Source organism: Leucoraja erinacea, chromosome 6 (assembly GCF_028641065.1).
Source record: "Leucoraja erinacea ecotype New England chromosome 6, Leri_hhj_1, whole genome shotgun sequence".
Classification (NCBI taxonomy): domain Eukaryota; kingdom Metazoa; phylum Chordata; class Chondrichthyes; order Rajiformes; family Rajidae; genus Leucoraja; species Leucoraja erinaceus.
In genome coordinates this window covers 2,803,189-2,828,427 of record NC_073382.1, presented here as the reverse complement: position 1 = coordinate 2,828,427, position 25,239 = coordinate 2,803,189, and the positions used below count along the sequence as shown (strand labels likewise).

Sequence of the window (25,239 nt, the reverse complement as noted above, 5' to 3'; positions counted from 1 at the left end):
GATGGGGGGGATGGGAGGGGGCGGGAAGAAGAAAGGAAGAGGAGGACGCAGAGGGCTGAGGGAGAGCTGAGAAGGGGAGGAGAAAGTAAGGACTACCTGAAATTAGAGAAGTCAATGTTCATACCGCTGGGGTGAAAACTGCCCAAGCGAAATACGAGGTGCTGCTCCTCCAATTTACGGTGGGCCTCACTCTGGCCATGGAGGAGGCCGAGGACAGAAAGGTCGGATTCGGAATGGGGAGTTGAAGTGCTAAGCCACCGGGAGATCAGGTTGGTTATTGCGAACCGAGCGGAGGTATTCGGCAAAGCGATCGCCAAGCCAACTTTTGAATCTCTCCCTGCACTGGAGACCCGACCTTTTCTCGTCGGGTCTCAGGTGTCGTTGAGGCCGCAACGAGGAGCGGCCTCCAACGGGAAGAAGCCGGGGACTCTGGTGCCGACTCACCTCACCGTCGCGGGGCTGGCCGAGACCGGAGCGGGTGGAGCGGTGGAGGAGCGCTGCCGCTGCTGCTGCTGCCGCTGCTGAGTCGGAGGCTGCTACTGCGGGTCTGCGGACGGCTCGGACGACCCCGCGCGGCTCCCTGGAGGGAGACCGCTTTTCGGGCTGCTGCAACGGCGAATTCTCCCGCCCGTGTTGCGGGGTCGAAGAGCTCCTGGAGCGGGGCCTAACACCATTGCCCCGCGCGGCTGGAACGGCCGCGGGACTTTGCGAGCACACACCGGGGGCTCCAACATCAAGACCCGGTGTGCGACCTCGCACCACCCGGCGTGGCTTCAATGGCCGCGGGACAATCGCCATCGCCAGCGGGGGGCTTTGACTTTGACTGTGACATCGGGGGGGGGGGGGTGCAGTGGAGAGATAAGTTTTTTTGGCCTTCCATCACAGTTATGTGATGGATGTTTATGTTAAATGTAATTATGTTGTGTCTGGGGTCTATTTGTGTGTAATGTATGGCTGCAGAAATGGCATTTCGTTTGGACCCCCAGGGGTCCAAATGACAATTAAATTGACTCTTGACTCTTGATAGTTCCTTGAAGGTGGAATCTCATATAGATAGGGTGGTAAAGAAAGCTTTTGGTATGCTAGCCTTTATAAATCAGAGCATTGAGTATAGAAGCTGGGATGTAATGTTAAAATTGTACAAGGCATTGGTGAGACCAAATCTGGAGTATGGTGTACAATTTTGGTCGCCCAATTATAGGAAGGATGTCAACAAAATAGAGAGAGTACAGAGGAGATTTACTAGAATGTTGCCTGGGTTTCAACAACTAAGTTACAGAGATAGGTTGAATAAGTTAGGTCTTTATTCTCTGGAGCGCAGAAGGTTAAGGGGGGACTTGATAGAGGTCTTTAAAATGATGAGAGGGATAGACAGAGTTGATGTGGACAAGCTTTTCCCTTTGAGAATAGGGAAGATTCAAACAAGAGGACATGACTTCAGAATTAAGGGACAGAAGTTTAAGGGTAACATGAGGGGGAACTTCTTTACTCAGAGAGTGGTAGCGGTGTGGAATGAGCTTCCAGTGGAAGTGGTGGAGGCAGGTTCGTTGGTATCATTTAAAAATAAATTGGATAGGCATATGGATGAGAAGGGAATGGAGGGTTATGGTATGAGTGCAGGCAGGTGGGACTAAGGGAAAAAAAGTTGTTCGGCACGGACTTGTAGGGCCGAGATGGCCTGTTTCCGTGCTGTAATTGTTATATGGTTATATGTGAACAATGTTAAAATGAGAGCAAAGCAACACCAATCTATCAATGTACTGTACAAACTGCACCACACCTCTCTGCCTAGTCAGAGTAACTTCATTCCAACATGAAAAACACCTCTCAGCAGGGCAATTTGTTTCACAGGAGAATGTGGTAGTCAATCAGTAGCAGACCTCAGAACAATTAAACCCAAACAAGCCTCACCTCCACAGTGCAAACAGAAGACTACTCCTTTTTAAATGCAACATTTCTTTTTCATTTTGACTTTTGTAGATGAAAAACAATATTGAACATGCCCTCGAAAAACTGGACTCCACACGTCCAACTTATTAATGCTGAAGAAAAACACAAAATGCTGGAGTAACTCAACTGGACATAGAAGGAATGGGTGATGTTTCGGGTCGAGACGTTCTTACGACTGTAACCTGACCCATGAAACATAGAAAATAGGTGCAGGAGTAGGCCATTCGGCCCTTCGAGCCTGCACCGCCATTCAATATGATCATGGCTGATCATCCAACGCAGTATCCCATCCCTGCCTTCTCGCCATACCCCCTGATCCCTTTAGCCACAAGGGCCACATCTAACTCCCTCTTAAATATAGCCAATGAACTGGCCTCAACTACCTTCTGTGGCAGAGAGTTCCACAGAAGGTAGTTGAGGCCAGTTGAATAAGGCTCATGAATAAGGCTACCATCCAGGTGAAGTACACAGAATAATTCAAATTAATTATTTGTATTCTGATTATGCATAAAACGGCAGGTTGTTTATACTCTTATAATATAATATTAAAACTTTGAACACAGTTCAAAATCCTCTCAAAATATTCTACCTATTGAAACTGGCTGCCAAAACTGCTCATTTCCAACTGTGTTTATAAAAATCAAACACCATCATCTACAACTCGATACAATACGGGAGGCAGCTTTCCTGAAAGAAAATAGTAGAGGGGAGAAAATAGGAACATCTTGGATAGAAATACAATCAGCCAATTTGAACCGCTGCACAGCATTATTTCCCGGGCAATCAAAGTGCAGAGACACACAGATATTTCCGTAAATCATTAAACAATCAAGAGACAGGGTACATGTAAGTAAACCAGTTGCACCCAATCCTCAGAGAGGCACAGTGGCACAGCAAAAGAGTTGCTGCCTCACAGCACCAGAGACCCGGGTTCAATCCTGATTGAAGGTGCTGTCCGTACGGAGTTTGTACGCTTTCCCTGTGACCGTGTGGGTTTTCTCCAGGTGCTCTGGTTTCCATTCCAAAGACATGCGGATTTATCAGTTAAATGCCTTCTGTAAATTGCCCCTTATGGGCTCGTGAATGAGTTATCGTTGGTCGGTGTGGATTCGGTAGGGCCGAAGGGCCCGTTTCCACACTGTATGTCTAAAACTAAAAATAAATACTAATTTTGATGAATCTAAAAAATATACTGCAATGAGATGAGGCAATATCCAAGGATAAAAGTAATAAATGTCTTGAAAAATCAATAGAAATTCCAGCATAAGATTATAATATTTCCAGTTGAGCAGCACCAAGCATAGTAATTGCTCAGGAAAGCTGGAGAAACTCAGCGGGTGCAGCAGCATCTATGGAGTGAAGGAAATAGGCAACGTTTCGGGCCGAAACCCTTCTGAGTTTCTCCAGCTTTTTTGTGTACCTTCGATTCTCCAGCATCTGCAGTTCCTTCTTAAACATAGTAATTGCTCAGTCTGCTTGCAGCAGAGGTACATCACATGCACCTGTTATGCTGTTGCTGACCACAACAGGACGTTTAGTTTTGTTTAGTTTAGAGACACAGAGCAGAAACAGGCCCTTCAGCCCATCGAGTCCATGTTGACCTCGCTGAATCCGGCCTTGTCAGGCAGCAACTCTACTGCTGCACCATCATACATCCTCTGAGATTTCTGTCTTTCCAACTATGTACGCATCCAAACTTGTATTCTAACAAATGAATCACTTTACATCAAATATACTGTACATTGAAAAATATTATCACAGTGGCGCAGCGGGAGAGTTGCTGCCTTACAGCACCAGAGACCCCGGTTCAAACCCAACTACGGGTGCTGTCGGTATGGAGTTTGTACATTCTCCCTGTGACCACATGGGTTTTCTCCGGGTGCTCCGGTTTCCTCCCACACTCCAAAGACGTACAGGTTTGTAGGCGAATTGGCTTTGGTAAAAAAATTAAAACAAAATTTTAAATTGTCCCTAGTGTGTGTGTAGGATGGTGGTTGTGTACGGGGATCACTGAACAATACGGACCCGGTGGGCCGAAGGGCCTGTTTCCGTGCTGTATCACTACCCTAAACTAAACCACCATAAACAATCAAAGTATGTAAGACTTGGCATTTTGGTTTGTACAGTAGCAGGTCAGCAAAATCACCGCTGATACTCTGGAGGTGCCATCCCAATCTAGATCTGCTACAGGAGGTAACGTCCTAATCCAGAGTGCCTCATTTTATTCCAACACTATGTTAGTTGAAATATGCTCACATAATTATCCTTTCTCCTCCACTAACTGCATCTTACAAAAATAGACATATTAATTTTATTTCCTCGACTTCTGTTTTCAGCTGACAGGTTAAATCACGGAGAATCAGTGGATGTTGTTTACTAGGATATTCTGAAGGCCTTTGATAAGAATAAGCACAGAAGATCTTGGTTTAATCTGTCACCGGAAGAAAAAAATGATCACGGACACACTATAATGTGCTCCTTTCCGTTCGAATTGCAACCCACCACCCTGGGCGTCCAATTCCCCCCTCCCCCCCCCAGCTTCTTTGCCTTCCTTCATATTCTCATCTCCCAAATACAGGTCCTCCATTTCCCGCCCTCCCCCCATCTCTTACCCCTCCTCCATCTCCTTTCGTCAACATCCCTCTCTCCCTCCAGCTTCACACTCTTCACTCCTCCTCTGGCTCCCTTTAATCTCCTTTTCATCTTTCACCGTCATAGGGCAGCAAGGTGGCGCAGCGGTAGAGATGCTGCCTTGTGGCGCAAGAGACCTGAGACTATGGGTGCTGGCTGTGTGGAGTTTGTACATTTTGCCCGTGACCTGTGTGAGTTTTCGCCGAGTGCTCCGGCCTCCTCGCACACTGTAAAGACGTACAGGTTTGTTGGCTAATTGACTCGGTGTAATTGTAACGTGTCCAAACTGTGTTTCGGATAATGCTCGTGCGTGGGGATCTCTGGTCAGCACGGACTCAGTGGGCCGAAGGACCTGTTTTTGCCTTGTGTCTCTAAACTAAACTTACTCCACCCATCTGCCAATCAAACACTTCTCACCTGCAACAGACACAAAAAGCTGGAGTAACTCAGCAGGTCAGGCAGCATCTCTGGAGCAAAGGAATGTATGACATTTCAGACCACAAGAAATAGGAGCAGAATTAGTCCATTCAGCCCATCAAGTCTGCTCCACCATTCAATCATGGCTGATCCATCTCTCCCTCCTAACTCCATTCTCCTGCCTTCTCCCCCAAAACCTCCGACACCGGTACTACTCAAGATGCATTAGAAGTACAAGGAGGCCAAGAAGTATGAATCATCCATTTGGTCTGAAGAAGGGTCTCGACCTGAAACATCACCTAATACTTTTCTCCAGAGATGCTGCCCGACGCGCTGAGTTACCCCATCATTTTGTGTCTATCTTTGGTTTAAACCTGCATCTGGTTCCTTCTTACAAACCCCTCACCTGTATCTGCCTATCACTCGGCAGCCTTTATCCTGCCCCCACCTCTCTTTTCCAACTTGCTCTCCCCTCTTCCAATCAGTCTGAAGATGGCCCTGACCGGAGACGAGGAAATACTTTTTCTCACAGAGAGTGGCGAGTCTGTGGAATTCTCTGCCTCAGAGGGCGGTGGAGGCGGGTTCTCTGGAGCAAGAGAGAGCTAGATAGGGCTCTTAAAAATAGCGGAGTCAGGGGATATGGGGAGAAGGCAGGAACGGGGTACTGATTGGGGATGATCAGCCATGATCACATTGAATGGCGGTGTTGGCTCGAAGGGCTGAATGGCCTACTCCTGCACCTATTGTCTATTGACCCAATGTCACATAACCATTCCCTCTGCAGATGTTGCCTGGCCCACTGAGACCCTCCAGTGCTTTGTTTTACCTCAATCTAACAGCCAAGTAGTCGTGAATTTTCAGCCGACAATTATTGAAATTATTACTCATTGCACTCACCGGGATCTCCGTTTAAAACATTTACCCGTCTCTTCCCCATCTAATGCTGTTATTTCTAGATTTTTCCTGTGCTGTGTTTCATGGATAGTATGGGTGGACTAAGAATTGAATGTACATCTCACAATGCCTACCCCGATCGACGGCAGACACAAAATGCACGAGTAACTAAACCCAGGCAGCATCACTGCTGAAAGGATGATGTTTGGGGTTGAGACCCTTCTTCAGACTGAGAGTCCTCCCTCTGCTTTGATCCGATATGTTGCAAGGCCAGAATTCTTTCATTGATTAACCCAATATATGTATTGGGTCTAATACTCCACCACAAAACCATTATTAAAAGGCTTTCCCCCTGTCAAGAGAGTGAATGGCTTTCCTGTTGATGCAAACGCTCTGGAGATTTACTATAAAACAGCACAAACAGAAATTGCTGGAAATATCCGATTTCTTCCTGCAATTTCTGTGTTGCAGTTCACATCCAAGCAACTGCAATTTGTTTGTTTTTTTGCTTTTCCAGCTAAAAACGGTTTGCTTTTTGCTGCCACCTGGGCCTCGTGGAATCAACCAAAGGGTAGTGTTGTGTTTCACAAGCAATGGCAATGTACAAAATCCACCAGGAAATAAAAATACAATTTCCATAAGGTTCGAGTGTGTCATAGATTACATTTAGATTGTCATTCTGCAAACATTAGTGTAGTTTAGTTTAGAAATACAGCATGGAAACAGGCCTTGCACCCGTACACATTAGTTTTATGTCACTCCATTTTGGCATCTTTTTTAGATTATAGACAATATTTTATAGATAAAAATATACTATTTTATAATTTTATTGATAGTTACAATCACCTACCAGCCCGCATGTATTTGGGATGGGGGGTGGGCAGAGCAAACCGATGAGGTCACAGGGAGAACGTACAATGTCCACAACACCAGAGGTCGGGATCGAACCCGGGTCTCTGGCGCTGCGCCACTGTGCCGCCCCGAACGGCAACCACATAACGTGGCAGAGCAGGGCCGGCGAGTTATAGATTGCAAACCCTGCATGTTCGCCAAATCTGTTTTCGCAGATAAAACGCTTGGTTCATAAACAAAGGCGGCAGCGCCGGGGAGTTACATTTTGCTGAGCGTGGGGACGTGGAACCGGCACTTGACTGACATTTGCCGGCAGTTGAGACCAAATCGACCAATGGAAACCATGCATGCAGCATTAAAACTCAGCCAAGGTTAGCGGGGTTCATTGCAATTGACAAACACGGGGGGACAGTTTCAGTTTCAATTCACAAACAAAATTGCAACATGACATTGGGAACAACGGGAGAGATACATGTGGAATTCCACAGGCGATTATATTGGCAGCTACATTGTTGCAGTATTTATACAACCACAATGGAGCCATGTTACAAATGGGAAGGGGTGGCACATTGATACATCGTGTCCGTCCTTACCGTAGATCATCGCCAGGCCAGTTTCGTGGATAAAACGGAAACGGCGGTGTTTGAATAGCCATATAGTGAGGATGGTGAGTGTGAGCAGCAGGATGAAGAGCAGCAGGTTCGCGCTGTCTTGCCGGTGGCTTTCTTCCGCCTCTTTCTCCGTGGTGATCTCCTCCATGGCGCTGTCTGCCCAGGATCGCCAAACCAGGGCTCCGAACAGCCAGAAGACGGCGAGCAGAAGCTTCCTCAGGCCGGCCATGCGATACCCCGAGACCCGGCGGCTGCTGCTGCACCTTGCCGGCTCCATTGCTTCCCCAAGCTGGTCTGTATGTGTAACCTCTGGGATTCAAACGCTGTCAAAACTGCGTAGCATCGGAGAGAAGGGGGCGGGGAAAGCAAGCAGGAGACACCATTTAGCACAAACCCCGCCTTGCGCTTAAAAAGGAAATGCTTATTCTAATTTATATTTATTGACCTAACGCGCTGTATCTTTACCCCCTCGTTTATGGGCGTTATAAATCTCTGCACGCTTCACCTTTGCCCCAAATGGGAACTGTTTCTCGCTGTTGTAACATTTAGATTCTTCCTCTGTGTCACCCGCAGCCCTTTGTTCTTTGGTAGCTCTCTGCAACTCAAAACATGTTTGTTTTCTAACTTTTCCCACTTCTCTATCGATGCTGCCTGACCTGCTACGTATTTACATCATTTATCGGTCTCGTCTCGACCCGAAAAGTCACCCATTCCTTCTCTCCAGAGATGCTGCCTGTCCCGCTGAGTTACTCCAGCATTTTGTGTCTACCATCGGTGTAAACCAGCATCTGCAGTTTCTTCCTACACATAGAGCATTCGTCGCTGTTTCTGTGCCCTGGAGTTTAGCGTTTACGAATCAGGGTTTGAAATCAGGGTAGCAAAATGCTATGGAGACTGGAAATCGTAAATTAGAACAAATAAAATAGGAGGTTCAGGCAGTGGATGTGGACATACAAGCAGAATTAAAGTTTCAAGTTTATGGCCATAATGAAGTCATGACTCTTAAAATTAGATAATAAAAGCTCAACGTCCACAATTTACCTTCAATAGATTAAAATCCCAAAACCACATGAGCATTAGCAGGCAAACACTGAGAGGAAATAAAATTGGAATGATGGTAAATCTTAGGGTGTTTCAAAATGGCAATGAAAATTTATGATATTGGGAATTCTTATTCGCAAGGCATTGAAGGCTAGATAGTGTGGGTCTGATTAGGTGGTGAGATGAGGATGGGGAGAAATGTAGGATATGGGATGTGAGGGGGCGGGATATGTTGGGAAAGGAGCGGGGTGGCGATAGGAGGACAGAAGGGGGAATGGTGGGGATTAGGGTGGGATGGTTTTTTCACACAGAGAGTGGTGAATCTCTGGAACTCTCTGCCACAGAGGGTAGTTGAGGCCAGTTCATTGGCTATATTTAAGAGGGAGATGTGGCCCTTCTGGCTAAGGGGATCAGGGGGTATGGAGAGAAGGCAGGTACGGGATACTGAGTTGGATGATCATATTGAATGGCGGTGCAGGCTCGAAGGGCCGAATGGCCTACTCCTGCACCTAATTTCTATGTTTCTATGGTGGGGAATGGGGCGGGGGGGGTTGCGAGGGATTGACTGTGGGATCAGAGGAAACCACATAAATAGGGAATGTATTAAGAATGAGGCTAACAACTTTAAACTGTAAATCAACAGGAGGGTTGCACCTATTTTCTATGTTTACTCCGAGAACTTGTGAGCGTAGTAATTAAGCATGGGACCACTCTTTTTGGTGTACTAGAGTTGTTTGAAGAGGTGACAAATCTGGCAAAGAGCAGAAAATGCAGAGGACATATTTTTACAAGTATATTTGGAAAGATTGGGATTAGCCTGGGAAAAAAAAAAGATTAGGAAAGTAGGAATTAAGCACAACTTTGACTGGAAATGATAAAGCATGTTCAATAGATCTTTGAGGGGGGGGGGGTTATGAACTGGTAATGAATGGCTAAGAGGGAGAAAGACCTGCCTTAGATTTGCCATTCTTGCCCTGTCCCGAGGTATTATAGAATCTGTGATGTTGATTTTCAGCCAAATAAAGTGAACAATTGGGGCAGTGAGATGCCTGTAATGGATTGTTTACTCTTCGAGAGGGAGAGATAACCTAACTTCAGAGTCACGAGCATTGCACATGTAATAAAAAATAAAGTTGAGAATGTTTATGGAAAAGTCTGAAAAATGTCAGTGAATGCAAGATAAAAGTAATTATTTGTAATCATTAATCTTTATCTTCTATGGTAATCAATGGTCACCTCAATGTGAATCTGCTGTAAGACTGTGCTGTGCCAAGTCAGAAGATGAGATATTGTTGCATGTGCTTCTGATGAGCTTCATTTGGACAGTTGAATCCAAAGATATAAAGACCAGAGATTGGGGAAAGGGGAAAATTGGGTGACTAGAATGGAGAGACAGATTTTTTTTTAAATGTATTTGCTGATAATATTGACATTTTTTATCCACGAGTAGTTGCTCTACTCAACAGCCAAAAATCTGTAGCTTCCCTTTGATCTGGTATTTTGTTAGTTCACATGCTTGATCAATGCTGTTTTATCATTAATGTTTTATTATTATTAATGTTTACAGTTTTCTGAGTCATTTGTAACTGTCACTATGTCATGTTGTTACTTGTGGGCGGAGCACCAAGGCAAATTCCTTGTATGTGAATACTTGGCCAATAAACTTACTTATTTTTCATCGCTTATTGTTCTTGAAGGTAACTCATCAACTACATCTGCGAGTCCAGAGTCACATATCAGCCAGACCAAGGTGTGGAACAGACTCGATGGGCAAAAAGGGCGTAATTCTGCTCCTATGATCCTATGGTTAGTTTAGTTGAGAGATACAGTGCAGTATTAGGCCCATTGGCCCACCGACTATCGATCACCCCGTACACTAGCACTATCCTCCACATTCTAGAGACAATTTACCAAAGCCAATTAACCTATAAACCTGTACGTCTTTGGAGTGTGGGAGGAAACTGAAGATCCTGGAGAAAACCCATGCGGTCACGGGGAGAGCGTACAAACTCCATATAGGCAAGCACCCGAGGTCAGGATCAAACCCGGGTCTCTGGCGCTGTAAGGCAGCAGCTCTACCGCTGCACCACTGAGCCACCAAACTTAAATAAAAATACAAGTGTTCTACATTAGAAAGGAGGAGGGTTTTGTGGAGGTTTCCTGAAAGATGTCACTAAGATCAGATACAACGTGGTCACAGTTAAGGAAATGTAATTCAAGATTTATTTAATTACTCGACTTGAATTCCTCTAGTTCCCATGGTGGCATTCAAACTCGTGTCTCTAAATCGATGGGCCACAACACTGTCGACTAGTTCAGTAACTAAACCACTGCACTGCTGATGTTAAAGTTATGTAGAAACAAAGAACTGCAAATGCAGGTTTATATGCAAAAGGACACAAAGTGCTGGAATGGGTGACATATTTAGCCCGGACCCTTCTTCAGACCTATCCATGTTCTCCTGAGATGCTGCCTGACCTGCTGAGTTACTCCAGCACTTTGTGTCCTTTAAGGTTACGTAGTTCAGGTTCACAAGACAATAAAATTGCACCTGGTGACTAAGTCTTTCAGATAATATTAATGGAATTCTGGGTCTAATGGGAACAATTATAGATGTAATCTTTGTCAGATTATAGTGTAGAGTACTAGATGTACTTGGACTTCGCATTATAGCAAAGCTAGTGAAGCAAAACAGACATACTGGGATTTCACTTACAATTAGAAGATATTAATTTTCATAAAGAAACTGAGACATTTCACAATGGATGTGGACAATTTCTGTGATGTTATGGAGTAACTCAGCGGGTCAGGCGGCATCTGCGGAAAGTCATTTGCTGTGGTGTTTAATAACATGATAGTCTGGGATAGCATTCGTGGAAACAAATGTATTGCTGCTGATTGTCCGGTTTAAAATAAGGGGCTGTGAATAGGAGACTTTATAGAGAAAATAAAAGAGATTGTTTCAAACAAAGATGCAAAGTGCTGGAGTAACTCAGGCGGGTCAGGCAGCATCACTGGAGGATACAGATACAGAGAGGGGCTCTGACCAGAACCCACCTATTCATGTTCTTCCAGCACTTTGTGTGTCTTTTTTGTAAACCAGCATCTGCAGTCCCTTGTGTCTACAAAATTGCTATATAAACTGCTTCTGAGATGTCCAAAGGTGTATTGTGATATAGGAAATGCAGCTGAAAGATGGACATAGCATAGAAACATAGAAAATAGGTGCAGGAGTAGGTCATTCGGCCCTTCGAGCCTGCACCGCCATTCAATATGATCATGGCTGATCATCCAACTCAGTATCCTGTACCTGCCTTCTCTCTATACCCCATGATCCCTTTAGCCACAAGGGCCACATCTAACTCCCTCTTAAATATAGCCAATGAATTGGCCTCAACTACCTTCTGTGGGAGAGAATTCCAGAGATTCACCACTCTCTGTGTGAAAAATGGTTTCCTCATCTCGATCCTAAAAGATTTCCCCCTTATCCTTAAACTGTGACCCCTTGTTCTGGACTTCCCCAGCATCGGGAACAATCTTTCTGCATCTAGCCTGTCCAACCCCTTAAGAATGTTGTAAGTTTCTATAAGATCCCCCCTCATGCTCCTATGAGGTGTTGACTGAGAGTTGAATTGCTGTGAAACATTGACTGCCATGGAGAAAATACCAAGGGTACTTCCTTTTAAAGAAAATAACATCTCACATAAATGAATCTGACAGCAAAAAATCAAACATAATGCTGGAGGTACTCAGCAGGTCTGGCAGCATCTGTAGTTTAGTTTAGTTTAGAGATACACCGTGGAAACGAGCCCTTCGGCCCACTGAGTCCATGCTGACTAGCAATCCCCAGCCACTAGCACTATCCTACACACACACTAGGGACAATTTACAATTTTTGCCAAAGCCAAATGAACCTACAAACCTGTACATCTTTGGAACGTGTGAGGAAACCGGAGCATCGGGAGAAAACCCAGTCACAGGGAGAATAAGCAAACTCCGTGTAGTCTGGATCGAACCCTGTGAGGAATCTGGCGCTGTAAAGTAACAACTCTACCGCTGCGTCACCGTGCCGTCTCCGTGGATGGGAAATGGAAATGTACAGACGGTTTCAAGTCGGGACCCTTCCTCATCTGTCCATTTTCCTTCACAAGTGCTACCTGGCCTGTAGAGTTCCTCCAGCACTATGATTTTTGCTCTGAATTCCAGTATCTGCAGTCTCGCATGTCTCCATCATAGCTGACAGTACAGTTCTGCACTGCATCAGATTCAGATTCAGATTCAATTTTAATTGTCATTGTCAGTGTACAGTACAGAGACAACGAAATGCATTTAGTCCCAGCACAGACAGTTGTGCTCAGGTTTCTGAAATTGGTCTGTGTGTTTACGACCTTCGGATTCCATGGCATGTGGCTGGTGATTAGTGGGTTTAAAGTGAGGAAACGGAACTGGGGCATGTCTGACTCACTGAAAGATTTTGAATAGATTGGAAGATTAAGGGAAACAGATAGGATTGTAAACTGGGTGAATACACTACAGGAGTGAGTAATTGAGTAAAGACACTGTACTAACATTGATAGGTTACAAAGGAATGGTAAACGGAACAAAATGGGATCATTAAGGTGGCTACAGTAGAAGTCACATATTGCTGGAGTGGCTCAGCAGCTCAGGCAGCATCTCTGGAGAGCTTCCAATTAGAAACATAGAAAACAGGTGCAGGAGTAGGCCATTCGGCCCTTCAAGCCAGCACCGCCATTCAATGTGAGCATAGCAGATCATCCAAAATCAGCACCTTGTTCCTGCTTTCCCCCCCCATATCCCTTTATTCTGTTAGCTCCAAGAGCTAAATCTAACCCTCTCTTGAAAACATCCAGTGAAATGGCCTCCACTGCATTCTGTGGCAAGACCACGAGAAATTGCAGAGAAGTGTGGACACAGCCGAGAGCCAGACTATCCCACAAACCACCCTTCCATTGACTCCATCTACACTTCTTGCTGGCTCGGAAAGGCCACCATCATAACCAAGGATGAATCTCACCCCGCTCACTCCCTCTTCTCCTCTCGTCCATCAGGGAAGGTGCACAGGAGTGTGAAAACACACATTCCAGATTAAGAGACAGTTTCTTCCCAGCTGTTATCAGGCAACTGAATCATCCTACCAACAACTAGAGAGTGGTCATGAGCGTCTATCTACCTCATTGAAGCCGCTCACACTAAGTTTAATTGGACTTTATCTGGCACTAAACGTTATTCCCTTTGTCATATCTGTACACTGTGAATGGCTCAATTGTAATCATGTATAGTCTTTCCGCTGACTGGTTAGCACGTAACACAAAGCCTTTCACTGCACCTTGGTACACATGACAATAAATTAAACCAAACATGGATAGGTGACATTTTGGGTCGGGATCCTTCTGTCCCTCTAGGAACATTATGTTAGTGAGTGTGGGGAAAGGTCGGGGAGCATGACATTAGGAATATTGTTTGTGTTAAGGATAATCAACATATTCCCATATGATAATTTTATATAAAATGAAGTATTTTAATCAGTGGGAGAGGAGATATATACACACAGACTGCTAACATTTCACATAAAAGACCAAAATGAAACTGATGACAAGTAAAGGATTTAGAGATACAGCATGGAAACAGGCCCTTTGGCCCACCAAGTCTGCACTGACCAACAATCACCCTTACACTAGCTCTATCCTATTCAGTAAGGACAATTTTCAGAAGACAATTAACCTGCAAACCAGAACGTGTTTGGAATGTGAATGGAAACCGGAGCACCCGGAGGAAACCCAAGCGGTCACAGGGAGAACGAGCAAACTCCGTAGAGACAGCACTGAACCTGGATCAGGGTCGAACCCGGGTCTCTAGCGCTGTAAGGCAGAACTCTACCGCTGCGTAACGGTGCCGTCCACCTGACATAGTGTCTGATATCAGAGAAAAGGACAACGTGATATCATGGCTGTATTCTGAGGGTTCATTCAACACTGTATAAAACTGTCAGTAAGACACAGTGTTGGAGGAACTCAGCAGGTCAGGCAACATCTATGGAAGAAATGAACAGATAATATTTCAGATTGGGACCCATCTTAAGACTGATTATCGCTGAGTTCCTTCAGCACTTTACGTTTTGCTCAAGTTTCCAGCATCAACAGTTTGTTTTGTCTCCGTACCAAGCTGTCGGTCTGTCCTGTTTCTCAGCACGGACGATGTTTGGAATCCACCAACATTGGTAAATCATTTTCTTTCGTCAGTGGTTGGTGAATCTGCGGAATTCATTGCCATGAACGGCCAAGTCAATGGATATTTTTATGGCGCAGATTGACAGATTCTTGATTAGTAAGGGTGTCGGCGGTTATGGGGAGAAGGCAGGAGAATTGATGTTCTTCTTATCGAGTCCGCACACAAGTTTAGAAGTTGTTCAGCCAGAGCTGAACACACTTCTCGGCATCTGCCTGCGTACAACGGTGTCCGTCTTGTCACTTCTTGTGCGTGGTGGTGGAAAGATTGGTGGAGACAGGGCCGCGAATGGTGTTAAGGGAGAAAGATCGATCACCCATGATTGAATGTAAACTTTCTGGGTCGAATGGACTAATTCTGCTATTAGAACTTAAGAACAAAGGTTATCTCTGTTATGCCCAAAGATTGTCCGAAGAAAGGTCCCAACCCAAAACATCACCTACCCACGTTCTCCAGGAATGCTGCCCGACCTGTTGAGTTACTCCAGCTCTTTGTTTTGGGTTTTTTAGCCAAAGATAATGTTTGGCAATAATCACTGTTGTAGTTACAAGAATGGGAATTTCTGAAAGTAATACCATTCTGAAACAATACAAGTTAAAACGTGTACAAGGAAGAGTGCAGGCAAACTGAGGAAGTCAAATATTGACCTTATTTTTTAATTCTCCTTTTTTTCCCCCAGTTCCTCCAAATGTATGTTTTCTATTTGTTATAGAATTAGAAGAGTATTTTGTATTTATTAGAACATTGAATGAACAATTGTCAATGCATTGCGGTCTGTGGTCCACATCTTGAAACCTCTTGCAGTACATATGGAGGTCAATTTAAAGTTTTTAAGAAGGAACTGCAGATGCTGGAAAATCAAAGGTACACAAAAATGCTGGAGAAACTCAGCAGGTGCAGCAGCATCTATGGAGCGAAGCAAATAGGTAACGTTTCGGGCCGAAACCCTTCTTTAGACTCCCCCTCCCACTCCGTATCCGACCTCTCTGTCCTGGGCCTCCTCCATGGCCAGAGTGAGCACCACTGGAAATTGTAGAAACAGCACCTCATATTCCGCTTGGGGAGTCTGCATCCTGGAGGCATGAACATTGAATTCTCACAATTCTGTTAGCCCTTGTTGTCTCCTCCCCTTCCCAGCTTTCCCTCAGCCCTCGGGCTCCTCCCCCTCCTTTTTCCTTTCTTCTTCCCCCCCCCCCCCACCCCCACCCCCACCCCCACCCCCTATCAGTCTGAAGAAGGGTTTCGGGCCGAAACGTTGCCCATTTCCTTTGCTCCATAGATGCTGCTGCACCCGCAAGTTTCTCCAGCATTTATGAGTACCGTTAATTTTAAGTTGTTGTTTTTCCCAATATGAAATTAATCTATATTCATTAATTATTACTGTCCAAATCCTGTTGCCAAAAATATTCCCATTTAAATTTCTTTCATCTCAGGGGATCCACTTCTGAACATCAAAGTGAGATGGAGCCTGGTTGTTACTCGACCATTCTAACTTGATTATTTGAAAAATAATTTCAAAGTAAATTGAGCAGCACAGTAGAGTTGCTGCCGTGCAGCTCCAGACACCCTCGATCACTGGCGCTGTCTGTAGGGAGTGTGAACATTCTCCCTGGGTCTCGACCTAAACGTAGCCGATTCCTTCGCTCCATAGATGCTGCCTCATCTGCTGAGCTTCTCCAGCATTTTTGTCTTCCTGGGACCATGTGGGTTTTCTCCGGGTGCTCCAGATTCCTCACACACTCAAAAGGCAAACAGGTTTGTAGATTAATTGGCATTGGTAAAATTGTAGATTGGCCCTCGTGTTTTAGGATCGCGATATTGCTGGTTGGCGTGGACTCGGTGGGCCAAAGCACCGGTTTACGTTCGGGCTGTATCTCTAAACTAAACTAAATAAATTAATTTCAGTGAGGGAACAAGATGGGGAAAATAATGGGAGCAGGGATTCCAATTAAGAATTTGGGGGTGGGAATGAGAACAATGTTAAGAGGATCTTTGATCTTTACGTGATGTGAAATGAGACTCAGGAGACTCAGTCAAATTTCTGGTTGACTTACTAAAAGATTCATATATTAATTCAAAGTCTATTTGTGCTGAAAGAAAGTATCCTGTGACAGTTTACAGATAGATTTAACATTGATCTTAAAACTTGTAATAAAATTCTCACTTCAAAAAATTAAAATATAGTGATCTTTTTAAATTACAAGTTCTAAAACCCTCAAATGAAAGCCTGAATTGATTTTCCTATTACTACACTAATGAATAACAATTAGGTCTTTACATAATAGTATAGTAGAAAGAGCAGTGGGTTGCTGGATCATCTTTGGGCGGCACGGTGGTGCAGCAATAGAGTTGCTGCCTTGCAGCTCTTGCAACCCCGGAGACCCGGGTTCAATCCCGACTACGGACGCTGTCTGTACGGAGTCTACACGTTCTCCCCGTGACGGCGTAGGTTTTCTCCGAGATCTTCGTTTTTTTTTCACCCACACTCCAAAGATGTACAGGTTTGTAGGTTAATTGGCTTGGTATAAGTGTAAATTGTCCCCAGTGTGTGTAGGAAGTCAAGTCAAGTCAAGTCAAGTCAAGTTTATTTGTCACATACACATACGAGATGTGCAGTGAAATGAAAGTGGCAATATGGTGGATAGTGTTAATGTGCGGGGATCGCTAGTCGGTGCAGATTCGTTGGGCCGAAGGGCCTGTTTCCGCGCTCTAAATAAACTAAACAAATAGAGCCTGGTGTAACATATAGGCCAGGCAAGAAGGGATGCTGCATTTCCTTCCAGAAGACAACAGTGGAACAAATGATAATCCCATAATTATTCATGTATTAGTTCCTCTGTGAAACTGCAACCTGAAACCTTGTTTAGGTTTAGTTTACGTTTAATATTATCATGTGATAGTACAGTGATAAGCTTTGTTTTGCATGCTATTCAATCAGATCTGATAATATCATACTTAAATGCAATCAAATGCAATCAAGTTGCAGTTTAGTTTATTGCCACCTGTACCGAGATACAGTAAAAAGCTTTTGTTACCTGCTAACCAGTCAGCAGAAAGACAATACACGATTACTATTGAGCCATTCACAGTGTACAGATACCTGATAAGGGAATAACGTTTAGTGCAAGATAAAGATAGTAAAGTCTGATCAAAGATAGTCTTAGGGTCACCAATAGTAGATTGTAGTTCAGGACTGCTCTCTAGTTGCAGTAGGATGGGTCAGTTGCCTGATAACAGCAGGGAAGAAACAGTCTCTGAATCTGGAGGTGTGTGATTTCACACTTCTGTACCTTTTGTGCAATGGGAGAGAGGGAGAGGCCAGGGTGCGACTCGTCCTTGATTATGCTGCTGTCAAACTCAAAAGAATAGGTCGGGAAAAGGGGTACATACAGAGGCAGAATATATATTTTTTGCATTGTAAAGCACCAGTTCCACAGATAAAGTCCAATGTCGGCAATGGGTAGCGATAAATCTTATGTTAGGACCTTAGCTCGGTTTGGGACCAGCTCCATCCAAAATGGCAAGAAATTTCAGCAAATTGTGGAGAGCCCAGACCATCCCTTCTATTGACTTCCTCGGCAAGGCCAGCAGCATAACCAAGGACGAGTCATACTCTTCGACTCCCTCCCACCGGGCAAAAGGTATAGAAGTGTGAAAACGCACACCTCCAGATTCAGGGACAGTTTCTTCCCAGCTGATACCAGGCAACTGAATCATCCCACCACAACCAGATAGCAGTGCTGAACTACTATCTACCTCATTGTTGACCCTCGGATTATCTATGATTGGACTTTTTGATGGTTAATCTCTTATCATGTAACGGCTCAATTGTAATCATGTATTGTCTCTCTGCTGACTGGATAGCACCCAACAAAAGCTTTTCACTGTACCTCGGTACACGTGACAATAAATTAAACTGAATTGAGCTTGTGATAGGACCGTTCTGAAGGCTGATAACAGAGGAGAAGAAGCTGTTCCCGAGTCTGGTGCTTTCAAACTTCGGCATCTTCTGCAGGAAGGAATGACCGGGTCGGGACTAGTCTTTGATTATATCTCCTGCTTCGGACCACAACCACATACAAAGTCACCTTTTTCCCTTTTATCCTAACTCAACTGTTCCTCAGTATCCCTTTCTATCATTGGTACAATGTACTAACGTAACCATCTATCAATAAAAGCAGGATTTTTCATCCCAACACAATATAAGTTACCTCTTGTCACGTTCCTCCTGATTCACAGCTGCCATTCTCCTCTATCTTTGGGAAGATTCTTTTTAAGAAAAGCTGCAAAAAAAAAGTTTAACTTGTCAAAAAATCGTTCCTTGTTTCACTGTGCCCACAATCTCAATCATATTCCCCCTCTTTCAAAAATGTTTAAACAGTGAAAGATTAGGAAATGTTGTTATTGAAATGGCTGAGGGCGTTCTACATAAGTACAACCTAAACCATAAGTACAAGACGACACAAGTAATTTTTGACGCCCTTGGGGAGTCAAAGGTTTAGGGGTGAAGGCAGGAGAATGGGGTTGAGAGGGAAAGGTAGATAGTCACATTCGAATGGCAGAGCAGACTCAATGGACCGAATGGCCTAATTCTGCTCCGATGTCTTATAAGTTAGTAAAACCAGACATGTAGATGCAGCCTGTCTATGACAAATGCTGTATTGACCGAATCAAAATATTGTGTAGAATGTTGGTCATTACCTGAAAAATTATATGCTTCGATTGAGGGAATGTAGCAAAGATTCACCAGTCTATGTTTGCTTGGATGTTAGTTACTTACCATCACCCGGCGGGGTCACAACATCGGAAGCCTGGATCGCCTCAACGCAGAGGGAGAACAAGGAGGGAAGAGACAAGAACTTTAAGACTTTTTGCCTTCCATCACATTGAGGAGGTGCCTGGTGAACTCACTGTGGTGGATGTTAAACCTGTGTTCATTGTGTGTTTTGTTATTTTATTCTGTTATGACTGCAAGGCATGAAATTTCGTTCAGACTGGAAAGTGTAAATGACAATAAAGGATACTTGACTTGAAGAGAGACTGAGTAGGTTAGAGCTCTGCTCTGTACCATTTAGAAGAATGTGCAGTAATCTCATTGAAATATCAAAGGACTTAAGGTGTTCGACGTGATAGATACAAATTAGTTATGGAGTAAGTTTCCTTAGGCTAAGCTCAGTTTTAGTTTAGTTTATTGCCATGTGTACCAAGGTACAGTGAAAAGCTTTTGTTGTGTGCTAACCAGTCAGCGGAAAGATAATGCATGATTACAATCGAGCCATTTGCAGTGTATAGATACTCCATAAGGGAATAACGTTTTGTGCAAGGTCAAGCCAGTAAAGTCCAATCAAAGACTTTTTGTTTAAGCAGAATTGCAGATACTGGAAAAATCTGGTAGCTCTCTGCCATGCTGAGGGTAAACACAGGCGGGTTCATTGGCTATATTTAAGAGGGAGTTAGATGTGACATTGTGGCTGATAGTCAGGGGGTATGGATGAGAAGGCAGGTACGGGATGACTCAGTTGGATGATCAGCCATGATCACTATTGAATGGCGGTGCAGGCTCGAGAGGGCCCGCTGAATGAGAAACTCCTGTGAAATAATTTCACTATGATGAAATCTATGATTCTATAGTCATTTAGTGTCTTCAAGAAAGAATTGCAGATTTGACACATGAAAATTTAAGGTAGCCACAAAAGGCTGCTGAATTGAAACTCAGCTGGTTAGAAAAAATCTATGGAGGGAAGAAGAACAATAATTGTTTATTTCGGTGCACTAGTCACCAGGGTCATCAATGAGGTAAATCATTTTAAAGTTTGATGATTCAGGTTTTCCCCTGGATTCAGCGCCTAAGGATGTAAGAGATCCGAGGCATAACCTCAAGAGAGACCGTTGAAGAGTGAAATTAGGAGAAATTATTTCACTCCGAAGATGAAATCTTTGATTCATTTAGAAGCATTTTGGGATTTCTGAATTCAAATATTGAAATTCAATTTGATACATGCAATATAAAGAGCTGCAATCTCCAAGGCTGATTGCTGAATTGTTTAAACATAGTCTTTTATACTGGATTTAAAAAAAATCTACCAAGGTACTTCAAAGAAGAACAATAATTGTTTAGTTATTCTGCACTAAATTACCAGAAAATATTCATTTTTTGTAAATCATTTTAAAGTTTGAGTTTCACAAATTTTCCCCTGGATTAGATATAACCTATGTAACAGATCCTCTGCAATAGATTCTCCCTATAATTGTTTAACATTGTCGATAGAAAGCACCTTTCAACCATTAGTTTCCTACATGACAAGAGCTGTGAAAAGCAAAGTGCTTTCCAGACTGTGAATTGTTTTGAGACATCATGAGAGTTATTATATAAATGACAGTATTTCCTTTTATATAGAAAGTATTTTAGCAGGATGCATTAGAGCTTGGTTTGGGGACATCTCCATCCAGACCACAAGATATTCCAGTGATTTGTGGACACAGCCCAGACCATCACACAAACCAACCTCTCTTCCAGTGACTCTATTTATGCCTCAAACTGTCTTGGCATGTCTAGCAGTATAATGAAGGATGAGTCACACCCTGGCCACTCACTGTTCTCCCCACTCCCATAGGCAAAAGGCATAAAAGTGTGAAAATGCACTCTTCCAGATTCAGGGACAGTTTCTTCCTAGCTTTAATCAGGCAACTGAACCACCCTACCGCAACCAGAGAGCAGTCCTGAACTTCTATCTATCTCATTGGTGATCCTGGGACTACACTTGATCGGACTTTGCTGGCTTTAGCTTGCACCAAACATTATTCCCTTATCACATATCTATACACTGTAAATGGCTTGATTGTAATTATGTATTGTCTTTACGCAGACAACAAACACTGTACCTCAGTACACGTGACGCTAAACAAAACTAAAACGAGGAAACATTACAATACACCAGAGTTTTCAGCCAATAATAATTTCCTTTGAAAGGGGCAGAACCAGTTCATTTAAGCAATAGAAAAAATATATTAAGCATTATTAACATCAACCTGCACGATTGTTCTTTTACCAGAAACACCTAGTCACGAATGTTTTATTGTCGTATGAAATTCTTACTTGCAGCAGCACAACAGAATATGTAAACATATAAACATAGAAAATAGGTGCAAGAGTAGGCCATTCGGCCCTTCAAGCCTGCACCGTCATTCAATATGATCATGGCTGATCATCCAACTCAGTATCCTGTACCTGCCTTCTCTCCATACCCCCTGATCCCTTTAGCCACAAGGGCCACATCTAACTCCCTCTTAAATATAGTCAATGAACTGGCCTCAACTACCTTCTGTGGCATAGAGCTCCAGAGATTCACCACTCTCTGTGTGAAAAATATTCTTCTCGGTCCTAAAGGATTTCCCCTTTAACCTTAAACTGTGACCCCTTGTCCTGGACTTCCCCAACATCGGGAACAATCTTCCTGCATCCAGCCTGCCCAACCATTTAAGAATTTTGTAAGTTTCTATAAGATCCCCCCTCAATCTTCTAAATTCTAGCGAGTACAAGCCGAGTCTATCCAGTATTAAACATAGTACTCTGTATACAATATAAATGAGAAAAAAGTTCAGTGTTTATATACACACACAATATATATATATACATACAAACACACACATATATACATATATATATATATATATATACACATACACATACATGCATATATATATACACACACACATAGACATGCATACAAACATATATAAATATACACATTTATACAAGCATGCACATACACACACACATATACATACAGAAACACATACATAATAAATAGACAGACAGTGTGGGAAAGAACTGCAGATGCTGGTTTGAATCGAAGATAGACACAAAATGCTGGAGAAACTCAGCAGGTCAGGCAGCATCTCTGGAGAGAAGGAATAATATATATATATATACACATACATATAAAAACAAACAAACAATAATAGTGTAAAAACACATAAACAATGCACGAAGCCTATGTAGTTTAGTGCCAATTTGGAGGTTGTGGTGTTTAATAGCCTGATGGCTGCAGAGGGGATGGAGCTGTTCCTGATCAGGCACCCAGAGGCGTTGTCATTGTTATGGACAGGCGTACAGTCCAAAACACTAAGCAAGACCTAACACATTTTTACCCCAAATATTCTTATTACAGCCTCGAGATTTCATCGATTCTTAATTACCAATTGCGAGTGGTCTAATTAGTCAAAACTATGCCTCCTCGAAAAAGAAAAATAGGTGTAAATGCGAGGAAAAACGAGGCATGAATGTAAAGCAGCCGCCCTGGCGCTTTGCTTGTTACCCTTTCATGTTGCACCTTCTGTCAGGGACAACATTCCATTGAACCCTCGCCTTGGTGGGGAACTAATCCGTCCTGTGATTGGCAGAACCCAAATGAGATGCGCTCTCCAATTGGACGACATGTCGTTCCGGTGCGCTCCGCTATGATTGGAAGCCCATCGCCGATTGGCCGGTCTATACTTCCGGTGGGCTGTTCCCCGCCGATGATTGGTCGCCAGAGTTCTATTTATCCCATTGGCTGCAATGTTCCCCGTTCTGATCTGCCATTGGTCGAACCGCTGCCAAAAAGCTACATATCAAAGATCTTAGAGCAGCTGCTACATATGGCAAGATAATTAATTTTAACATCATCGTTTTTTTTTAAGTGATTAAAATAATATAAATTAATACGAGATAAAATAATAAAAAGTAAAAACGATATATATAAAATAAGAGAAGATAAAATAAGCAACTGCAGATGCTAGAATCTTCAGCAAAATAAAAACACTTCAAAATGTCAGAATAACTCTGAAGGTCAGGCAGCATCTCTGGAGGGAATGAACAAAGGAGGCTTCTTTAGACTAAAGATAGACACAAAGTGCGGGAGTAACTCAGTGGGACAGGCATTCTTCAGACTAGACGACCTGAATTCCTTCCACAGATGCACCTGACCCTCTGACTTACTCTTACTTCTTCACTTTTTTTTTACATATGCTTATGTTTTAATTATAAAACGAAAGTCTACGTTACGATTGGCATGTTTAGTTCTTGGTGATAGAGTTGACTTTAATGTGGGGAAGGTGACTGACCAGTTTGAGCACCGCGAAGATTCGATTGTATCAAGTCACGTCAAATCAAGAGAGTTTATTGTCATGTGTCCCAGATAGGACAATGAAATTCCTGCTTGCTGCAGCACAACAGAATATTGTAACCGTAAATACAGAACAGTTCAGTGTGTCTATAAGGGGTGTGCACGTAAGGTCACTGGGTCATAGAGCTTGACGCACGCAGCCGCTCAATCCATCTGGAGGACATCCGTAACTTCCGGTATATGTTATTAATGCAAGAAACACGTACTTTCCGACCTGTTAAAAAACGCCAAAATGTTGAATTTTTGCGCTGTAAATAATTGTGGAAACCGGGGTAAGCGTGAGAGACATGTACCCAACTTCAGAATTCCAAACGTGAAACAAAATTAAGGTAAAATGAAGCGAGAGCCGAAGGGACAACAGCAGCTAAAGTGCTTGGCGAACATTGGCCATGCAGATATCGGGATTGAAAATATTGGGAATTATCGCGTTTGCTCACTGCATTTCATCAACAGTAAGGCATTATTTGTGTTTTTTCTTGATTCCTTTGGTATATAAAAAGTCTCAGAAGTGATAAATCTGGCTGTAAATTTTGCTTCAGTGGCATTTTCTTTTTGTACAACCCACGTGAGAACCATGGGCGATTTAAAAATTTTACAGCATTTTAAGAAATAATGCCTTAGTTGATGAAGCAGTGAGCAAACTACCAATGTTCGCCAAGCACTTCGGCTGTTGTTGTCCCTTCAGCTCTCGCTTCTATCTACCGTCATTTCACCTCACTTTTGGAATTCTGAAGTAGGCTAAATGGCTCTCACGCCTATCCCGATTTCCATAATTATTTACAGCGCAAAAATTGACCATTTAGGCGGGTTTTAACGGGCCCGCTACGCTGGAAACAATGGTCAGTGCTTACTTGCCGTTCATCACGTGTACTCCAGTTGGCGTAGCGTAGCAACAGCACGGGTCATGGGCCGTGACCCGACTGCCGTGCAACCTCCCTATATAGCATAGATCATATATATACACATCAATAAACAGATAAAGTGCAATGGGTTGTTATAGTTCAGAGTTTGTTTGATGGAGAGTTTAATAGCCTGATGGCTGTGGGGGAAGTTGCTGTTCCTGAACCTGGATGTACCAGATTTCAGGCTTCTGTACCTTCTACCTGATGGCAGCGGAGAGATGAGTGTGTGGCCAGGATGGTGTGGGGTCCTTGATGATGTTGGCAGCCTTTTTGAGGCAGCGACTGCGATAGATCCCTTCGATGGTGGGGAGGTCAGAGCCGATGATGGGTAGTGGTCACAACTTTCTGCATTCTTTTCCACTCCTGGACGCTCAGGTTGCCGAACCAAGCCACGAAGGAACCGGTCAGCATGCTCTCTACTGTGCACCTGTGGAAGTTCGAGAGACTCCTCTTTGACATACCGACTCTCCGTAATCTTCTTAGGAAGTAGAGGCGCTGATATGCTTTCTTTATAATTGCATCGGTATG

At 43.6% G+C, this 25,239-nt stretch overlaps 1 protein-coding gene across 3 annotated transcripts in view; it reads right to left on the bottom strand.

Moving 5' to 3' along the window:
• The window catches only part of LOC129697834 (sodium/hydrogen exchanger 7-like), a 72,042-nt gene extending 48,910 nt beyond the window's left edge, over nucleotides 1-23,132 (bottom strand). The window contains exons 1-3 of one of the 3 annotated variants that reach the window (XM_055636489.1): nucleotides 22,842-23,132; nucleotides 18,854-18,925; nucleotides 7,338-7,687 (exon numbers count right to left, since the gene is read on the bottom strand). In XM_055636489.1, the coding sequence (XP_055492464.1) occupies nucleotides 7,338-7,632 (295 nt within the window). In that variant the 5' untranslated portion in view covers nucleotides 7,633-7,687; nucleotides 18,854-18,925; nucleotides 22,842-23,132. Of the gene's footprint in view, nucleotides 1-7,337; nucleotides 8,511-18,853; nucleotides 18,926-22,841 lie in introns of those variants that run through there. The other 2 variants (XM_055636490.1, XM_055636491.1) reach the window with 2 other exon arrangements.
• Between the last annotated feature and the right edge of the window lie 2,107 nt (nucleotides 23,133-25,239).